The sequence below is a fragment of the Myotis lucifugus genome, unplaced genomic scaffold (assembly GCF_000147115.1).
Source record: "Myotis lucifugus unplaced genomic scaffold, Myoluc2.0 scaffold_3, whole genome shotgun sequence".
In the NCBI taxonomy this organism is placed as follows: Eukaryota; Metazoa; Chordata; class Mammalia; order Chiroptera; family Vespertilionidae; genus Myotis; species Myotis lucifugus.
The window spans coordinates 27,704,440-27,713,232 of NW_005871051.1; the positions used below are offsets into that span (position 1 = coordinate 27,704,440).

The following is an 8,793-nucleotide window of genomic DNA, read 5'->3' on the forward strand; positions in this document are numbered from 1 at the left end:
CCAAGCCGGCCTCCGATAAACCAGACCTGGAGGCATTTGCATAGAGAGGACCCAGCATATTTGGAATAGAGGCCCAAGCCATTTAAAAATAGTGCATGGGGGCACCTCACAAGCTGGGGCACTTGGGACCCCCAGGGTGCTGGACATCTGGTCAGCATAGAAGCAACCACATGGGTGGCAGAAACTTGAATCCGAGCTCCACAGAATGGGTTGGAAAGGCCTGGGGCCCAGGGCTGCTCAGTGGCACCATAATCCCTGAGCCCCTTCCCGACACGCCCATCAGCTGACACAAGCTGTGTGGCCACAGAAAGGGCACGTGACCCCCCTCAGTTTCCCCATCTGTGACAGGGGCTGTCCCTGCCGCCATCTGCCTCACCGAAGGGCAGTGAGGATGCTCTTGGGCTCTGTCTGGAAAAGCAGTTTGGAAACCAGTGGGTGACCAGAAATCCCAGGTTGCCGACACCCATGTCTCCTCTGAGACGCAAGGCAGGGAAACTGGGGCACAAGTTCGCCTCTTCATTTGGCGTCAAGTCCTTCCCAAATCCAGAGGCCTGGCTGGTACACACAGAGCTGGTACTCACAGGGCTGAGGGTGACCCCAGCATCCTTGGCCCTGAGGACTCAGAGTTGGGCAGGGGTGAGGGGGTGGGAGGCTCTACCACAAGTAAGTGCACCCCTCACCCACACCCCCAGGTCTGCTGCTGATCTCCTGGGGTACAGAGACATGGAATCATTTGTCAAGGCAATTCAGCAGTGACCCTGGTCTCATGGCTGTGGATGGCTGAAGCAAGGTCTGATGCAGAGGTTGGGAACCTCGAGGCCCCCCGCACACAGGACACAGGTGCTGCCTGGAAGCTTAAGTGCAGTTGTAAGCCATCCTGGCCTCCTTTATTCCCCAGCTATTAAAAGCTTAGCTGAAGATTGCTTTCTGGCATTGGTGAGCCGCGCTCTGAGGAGGCCTGCTGAGTGGGGAGCCTGCCCTCCGGGGATGGACGCAGCCAGCCCTTCAATAGCCACCCCAGGCCATATCTAGACTCACCGCATCACCGCTTGTTCCTGTTCCTCACTTAAAGGGAAACTGAGGCCCAGTGGGCCGCCGTGCTGTTTGCTCACGTCCTCCACCCCAGCAGAGTACTCTAATCCCCAGTGTGGCTGCAGACAGGGCCTGGCAGACAACGCAGTGGCCGGTGTTTGTGCTGTGTGCATGGTTTCTAAGACACACCGAGAGCTGATGCTGAATATGGCATGGACACCCAGAGCTTGAGGACTTGGCGGCCAAGACATGCCCATCAGCTGACACAAGCAGTGTGGCCTCAGAGAGGGCACGTGACCCCCTCAGTTTTCCCATCCGTGAAAGGGGCTGTCCCTGCCACTATCCGCCTCACTGAGTGGCAGTGAGGATGCTCTGGGGCTCTGTCTGGAAAAGCAGTCTGGAAACCAGTGGATTCTGTCCTCCAGATGTCCCTGGCTTGCACTCCCTCTCACCCGCTGATCTCCCTCTGTTCTCCCCAAAGGAGCGTGAGGAGTCCCAAGCTCTAGGTAACAGCAACATCGACACCAAGTGAGCCCAGCGGGGACCCATCAGGCAGAGGGGTCTCAGGTAGCCTCATGCCTGTCGGACACAATCTCACCAGCAGGGTGGGCACTCCCCAGGTGGGTTACACACTGGGCATCAGACTCCCAGGCAGCAACTGGCAGCTGAGGCTCACGGGGCATCCTGGGCACCAGCTCTGGACCAGCCTCCAGGTCAGGAACCTTATTCCTCTCCCAGGGCTCCTGGGCCCACCTTCCCTCACATGCCCATTCCCCAATGGGCCCCCCAGCTGGGCAAAGATGGAAGGGGAAAGATATCCAGGCTTTGCCGCACTTCTCACCACACAGCAGAAGTGACCCTGGAAGCTCATCCCACAGGCCCCCGACCCCTGAGGCTTCCTCTAAGCCAGCAGGGAGACAGGAGAAATGGTTTTGAGTGGATGTGGGGAATTTGGGGAGCCCAGGCAAGAGGGCTAGGCCTAAGGATTCCAATTCCAGCCCAGATCCTAGGCCAGAGGGTTGGGTGGGGTATGGAGCATGGGGCACCACTGGGCTGGGTGTCCGGTACCCACGAGGCTGGTCTGGGGCACCCCCAGAACTGGGCAGGAGCCTAGGCAGGACTTGGGGGAGGGGGAAATGGGTCGTTGGTGACAAAGACAGAAAAGCCTGGGGAGGCAGGACAGAGGCAGCTCAACCAAGTCACTAGGAGGGGACAAGAAGGCGCCTAGAGTCCCGATGGTGCTAAAAGCCTGAACCTCCTCCCAGAGGAGACCCTTCCTCCAGCCCCACCTTCCCAGAGGCAGAATTGACAGTACAGCAGCTTTATTGACCAGACATAGCAGCAAGAACACAGCAAAGGTGGGGCCTGGAGAGTCCGGCCTGGCCACAGGCTCTGGCTGACTAGAGTCAAGTCTGGGGACCCCTGCATCTCTCTCCTGCCTTCCTAGAGCCCAACCTCATCCCTGCTCTGAGTCATCCCTAAAGTGATGGACAGCAGGGGCTGAGGTCCTGGAGGGGCTGGGAAGGCAGGTGGCACCCAGATTGGGGCCAGGGCCAGGTCCAGGGGCCAGCAGGAGGCAATTCGTGCAGGACAGTGGGGGCGTGCGGGTGGGTGTGGAGTGGCCGGCTCACCACACAGAGCACTTGTGAGCAGGGTTCATGGGCGAATCTTTGGGGCAATGGAAGGCCCGGCCAAACTCCTCAAATTGGGACACACTGCCCAGCACCCTGGGGTGGAAGAGACCCATAAAGTGTGGGTCCCAGCATACCCCAGCTGTCCCTTCCCATAAGAACCTGCTTCCATCCCAGATACAAGGAAAGGGTGAGGCCCAGCAGCATACCTGTAGTGCTCAGGCGCGTGCTTGTCGGTCAGCACCTGCAGGTAGATGGACTGTGACCGCCGTTTGATGCACCAATTCTGGGCCCGGGGTAGGGGTGCAGGGGAGGAGAGTGGAAGATGAGGCCAGGAGTTCACTGCCCAAGCCCTGCAACACCCTTCCCACAACCCCCAGCACACTAGGCCTTTAACTCCCCGCAGAACCCACAGAGCCATTGTCCCCACCCCCAACCACCTACCAGCCCCATGGCCCACCTGGGCAAAGGCAATGAAGAAGAGCTGGTTGTGTGTGTACTTGAGCCGGTGCAGTGGGTGCTCTGGGCCATGCTCCCGCACCCACTTCTGATAAGCCTGGGGGTTCAGGAGGTTCAAGTGCATGGAGCTGCAGTGCCCACAGCAGGGCAACCTGACTTACCCTCCACCCCTCCAGCCCCAGCTCTGCACATTGAGGGCCCGGCTCCCTCCTGCCACGCTCTCCAAGCTGAGCTTCCTCCCAGGAAGGCTAACCCCAGGTAGGTGCCACCCCTCCAGGCAGCCCTCCCTCCTCTTGGAATGCAGGGCCTGGGAGTCCCTCCTTTTGTTGAGGACCCCTGTCTGGCACCCCCTAGGCCAGAGGACAGTAAAACAGGGAGAAAGAGGTGCTACATCTCTGGTTGAGTCCCCGTCAGCCCCCACCCCTCCCCTGAAGGGATGGAGGGCCAAGCCCCAGCAGCTCACATAGTAGGCCAGCTTGAGGCCCCCCATGTCTGCGATGTTCTCGCCAAGTGTGTGCTTCCCATTCACCTGCTCAGAAAGGAAAAGGCCGGAGGGTGCATGGGGCCCACTGACCTTCCTCAGGCCTTGCACCCTGGGCCCCCGCCCACCCCTACCCCTGCCCTGTCCTCCCCTTTCCAAGAGGATTTAGGAGGGACTCCAATCCCTTTGTGCCCCGTGCCCCTGGTGAGTCTGTGTGAGCTCAGTCATGTGTCTGTGAGAGTGTGCATGCACCCTTGGGTGTATGTGCAGGGACCTGCACAGGGTTTGTTCGGGCACATGTGTGTGTACACGTGTGTGTGCACACGCTCCTGTTATGTGCCGAGCTGGGCCCCAGGCGCTAAGGGAGGTCAGGGGGTCTCACCCGCTGATTGTAGACAGTGAAGTTGTCGTAGAGGTGGACGATGCACTCGGCCTTGCGCAGGAAGCGGCGGTAGGAGGCCTCTGTCCACCAGTGCAGCAGGTTGCCCGCGCGGTCATATTGCCCCCCTATGGGGAACAGGCAGGATGGGCTGAGACTAACTCTCACTTCCAGAGCCCAGGCTTTGAGGACAGAGGGGCCCTGCAGAGTTTTAATCAGCCCATCACCACCCTACCCCCTACTGCCACCATCCCCTCAACCCACAGGCCTCACCCCAGTCGTCGTAGCCATGGGTCAGCTCGTGCCCGATGATGGTGCCAATGCCCCCGTAGTTCAGAGACCTGGGCCCACAGCAGCAGCGTCAGGCCCCACCTGTGTTCTGAAAGTGCCTCCCTGCTGCCCAGGCCCCGGGAGGCCCTGGCCAGGCTAGGAGGTGACCCCGTGGTGTCTGCATGGTGCCAGGGCACTCCTGCCTCAGCTTCCTTGTGGGATATGTGAAAGGGGCCATTTATACCTGCGCACCTGCCTTTTAGGAACTAACATCTCACAGAACTGGGGTGGGGGGAGGGGGGAGGGAGGCAGGAGGGAAATGGAGGCACCCCACATGAGATATGCCTTTTTCCTCATCGCTAGGGTCGCTCCACCTTTGAAACACCGGATGAAATCTCAAACTAGGTAAGAAGGGACTAGGAGCATTAAAAAGAAAGGAAAAAAAAACTATTTATGTCCTAAATAACCAAGGATGAAGTAGGACTAGGAGGACCCAGGGTCTGCAGATGTCTTGGCTCCTGGACCCAGCCCAGGTTTGGAGCAGTGTGAGCAGCCCCCACCCACCTCGCAGACAAGGCCAGGTTCCGTACTCACTGTGGAAAATCGGGGTCATACAGGGTGGGCTGCAGGATACCAGCAGGGAACACTACAGGGAGGGTGTGGTAAGCAGGAGACCTGCCCACCTCCAAGCCCTGCCCCTTTCAGGACATGCCCCTTACCCATCTGGTTCTTGTTGGGTAGATAGTAGGCATTGAGTGCTTGTGGAGGAAGCAGCCACCTGAGGAGGAAGGCTGAGGTCAGTTGCGGGGGGTCCACGCTCCTCCACAACCCTCCTAGCCAACTTCTTGAAGGCTGTTCTGGTGGTCCAGCCTACAGCCATGTCCAGGCCTCCCTCAAGCTGCTCCCCAATGGTCTCCAAAGCTGACAGCCCCACCCACAACCTGTGCAGGCCTTGTGCCCCTCGCACCAGCATGGTGTGAGGCAGTTTGCCCCACCAGCCTCCTGGCTTTAGTAAGGTGCCTTCTCTCCATGGCACTTCCCTGCCCTCCCCCACCCCCACCCCAGCTCTGGGCCAGGCACCCACGTGGACTTGTCCACCTCCTGCCGGATCTTCTTGACTGAGAGCTGGATGCTAAAGCGGATGCTGTTTAAGATGTTCTTGAAGTAGGTCTTCTCGTGGACTTCAAACTGCACAGGGGACAGGCAGCACTCAGCGGCAGGCCAGGGGCAGGGCCAGACGAGCGCCGGGCAGGCCACATGCCCTCCCAAGGTCCATCAGCTGAGGGCTGGCTGTGGCTCCTCTGCAGTGGTGATGGGCTCCCTGGAGGTCTTGGACAGGGGCCTGGAGAAACCCAGCTGGACAGGCTGGACAGGAACAGGCCAGGGGGAAAGCCCACCTCATACTCCTTGTCCACGGCCTCGGGTTTGAGCAGGAAGTCTGGGTAGCCGACCATCACCATCATGTACTGGAGCTATAGTCGAGAGGGCAGTGAGAGTGGGCCAGAGCCTCAGGTGATAGCCCTTTAGCCACCAAAGAGAAGGCTCTAGCTCCAGCTTAGAGGGGAGTTCAAGGATGGAGAAGAGCAGACCGGGTCATGCCAACTCCATAAAAGGCACCTTTGTCTCCTTTGTTATCCCAGCCCTAGGCGCTCATAGGTGCTCAATAAATATAGAACAAACAAATCAGCCCATCCCTTGGGGGGGCCTCAAGCTGATCACCCCATCATCTGCAGGCTCGCACTTCACCTTGGCCCGAGCAGCCGCTTTGGTCTCAGCATCCATCCAGTCCAGCTCCTCCAGGCGCTGGCCCAAGATGTACTTGATGTCTTCCACCAGCTGCTGCACCTGCAGGGTCAGGGCTTAGGGTTCAAGGATCAACCCAGGAGGGCTTAGAGCTGGGCCCCCGGCACCTGGTACGAGGGGTCACCTAATTGTTCAGCACCACTTTCCAAGTTCAGGGCTGGTACTGAGCACCAAGGGGTGACCTTGGAGGTGGGGATCCAGGCCCTGCACCTCAGACAAAAAGCTCCCAGTCTGGAAGGGGGCGAACTGCCCCAGCAATGATCGCATGCATTCTTAAGACCATGCCTACTGAGCATGGCAGAGAAGGATGGGCAGGAGCTTAGTGGGTTGGGCCTCCTCTGGCTGACAGACCAGGTGGGCTTCCTGGGGGAGGAGACCTGGTGAAACCAGCCTGTAGCCTCAGAAAGGACAGAGCCCTAAACTTAGCCCGCTGCCCCTAGCTGCAGGGGGATGTGTGGGGCTCCCCATCCTCAGACCAAGGCCATACAAGGACTCCATGCCCAGTTCAACACTTATAACCCCACCCCCAAGCCCAGGGCAGCCTGACCTTGGCTTTGCTGGCAGCTGAGAAGTGTTCATGTACAAAGAGGGCGCCAAGAGCCATGCCAAAGTGGCGGTTGGCCTGGCCCAGGCAGACACGGGCCAGCTCCTGGGGCTTGTCACTCCCCTCCATCTCACGTGCCAACTCATGCAGAGCCTCTCGAAACGGTGGGGACAGATGCTCACTCAGGACCACCACCACGCGCCACACCAGGTAGTTGTGCAGGATCCTGAGGGCCAGGTGAAGGAGCTGGGTGTCCAGATAGGCTCACATGCTTGGGACACCCGAATGCACCATCCTACCATCCTACCGCCCATACTCCTGAGCCTGGGGTTGGACCTAGCACCCCCAGGAGTGAGGGTCATTCCAGGCACACAGAGGCAGAACCTAGAGTGGCCTGGTCAAGAAAAAGGACCGGGTCCACACACACAGCAGGACACATTCTGGCCATGGAGCAGAGCACCTGATGCTGACAGGTCACAGGCCAGCATCATTTTCTGACTTGCTATGGGTGGGAGAGTTGGCACTTCTGGTGACTGTGTGCCCCAGAGCTGGCCTTGAGAGGCCTCTGCTCCTCCCCAAGGTGAGCAGAGAGCAGGGAGGCTCTCCCCAGGGTGTCCCTGGGGTGGTAGAGCTGTGGCCACACTTGCCCTTTCTGACGTCCAGACCCACGCAAGCCTCACTATCCCCAGATGAGGAAACTGCAACTCAGGAAACTCACAGCCCTACTCAGGGTTCCACAGAGTAGGTGAGAGAACCACATCTGAACCTAGGGATCAGGACTCCCACTCCAGTGCTCCTCACATGCCTCCCCTTTGGCTCCTGCACAGGGGTGGGAATTCATAGCTCCCCAAGAAGATGGGTCTAGGGTATGGGGGAAGGGCCTGGGATGGGTAATTGGCAGTTGTACCTTCGGGGTGTGGAGCGGATGAGCTGGGACACCTGCTGCATGTAGTCCGTGGCCAGCAGCACCACCTCCTCGTCCTCTGAGAAGTCCTCCTGGAAGATCTGGTCCAGCAGCCACTTCCACTGCAGCTGTGGGCCATGGGTGGGGGTGGGGGTGGGGGTGGCAGGGACCACAGAGCATAGGGAAGGGGTTGCAGCGGTTCTCAACCTGTGGGTCGCGACCCCTTTGGCGGTCGAACGACCCTTTCACAGGGGTCGCCTAAGACCATCCTGCATATCAGATATTTACATTACGATTCATAACAGTAGCAACATTACAGTTATGAAGTAGCAACGAAAATAATTTTATGGTTGGGTCACAACATGAAGAACTGTATTTAAAGGGCCAGCAGGTTGAGAACCACTGGGTTAGGGAGACACAAGAGATACTGGAATCCTGGGGAGGGGATGACCCAACAGTTTCAGGATCAGCACCCCCTCCCACCCACCCACCAGGGCCAGACCACACTCACATGGGGAGTGATCTTCTGCAGCTGTCCCAGCGTCACCTTGTTGTACATGGAGCTGACGTCTCGACGGAGGTCATCGTACTCTGACACTGTGATCTGGGATGGATGGAGATCAGGTTGACCCAGCCCTGCCCCATGGTCCCCTCCCCCCAGCCCACAGCAGTGCCCCTGCTCACGTTGGCCAGCCGCTGCTCCAGCTGCAGGATCTCCTGGGCCTTCTGCTCCACAGCATCGGCACCCAGTAGGCTGAGCAGGCGCTCCATGAACACTCGGTAAGCTGCCAGGATCTGCACCAGGATGGGGCATGTCAAGGGTGAGGATCATGGCTAGGCCCTGGTCCATTCCTCCCCGAGCCCCAGGCCTTCCCTGCAACCCCACCCCATTGCCCCCACACCTTCTCACTGTCCTCATCCTGAGCTAAGTACAGGGTCCTCTCCGGTAGGGTGAGCCCATCCTGGTCAATCTGGAGAGAGAGGTGGGCGTCAGAGGTCAGAGTTCAACAAGCCAGGTTCAAGCAAAAGAACTGAATTCCCACTCAAATGTCCAAATAGCAAGACATCCATTGTCACAACCCCAGGGGCACAAAGACACTAGCCCCTCCCACTATCCAGAGAAGAGGGTGTAGGAGCCCCTACCTCTACCGGTCTAGCCTGGGTAGCCTGGGGATGATAGAGGGGAGGTCCCCGCCTCCCCACCCCCACCCCCACTCCTACTTCCTGTAAAGCCTTCCCTTCTTCCACTGTGAGGAACATTCGCAAGGAGGTATTGACATTTAGGGCCCA

At 59.0% G+C, this 8,793-nt stretch overlaps 1 protein-coding gene across 1 annotated transcript in view; it reads right to left on the minus strand.

The window, feature by feature from the left end:
- Window positions 1–2,355: 2,355 nt before the first annotated feature.
- The window catches only part of ECEL1 (endothelin converting enzyme like 1), a 7,832-nt gene continuing 1,394 nt past the window's right edge, over window positions 2,356–8,793 (minus strand). The window contains 16 exon segments of the mRNA XM_023759530.1: window positions 2,356–2,759; window positions 2,873–2,949; window positions 3,124–3,219; window positions 3,586–3,651; window positions 3,986–4,110; window positions 4,256–4,323; window positions 4,847–4,898; window positions 4,972–5,030; window positions 5,337–5,440; window positions 5,650–5,724; window positions 5,999–6,097; window positions 6,603–6,825; window positions 7,507–7,631; window positions 8,015–8,107; window positions 8,188–8,298; window positions 8,406–8,474. Coding sequence (XP_023615298.1) covers window positions 2,660–2,759; window positions 2,873–2,949; window positions 3,124–3,219; window positions 3,586–3,651; window positions 3,986–4,110; window positions 4,256–4,323; window positions 4,847–4,898; window positions 4,972–5,030; window positions 5,337–5,440; window positions 5,650–5,724; window positions 5,999–6,097; window positions 6,603–6,825; window positions 7,507–7,631; window positions 8,015–8,107; window positions 8,188–8,298; window positions 8,406–8,474 — 1,542 coding nt within the window. The 3' untranslated portion in view covers window positions 2,356–2,659.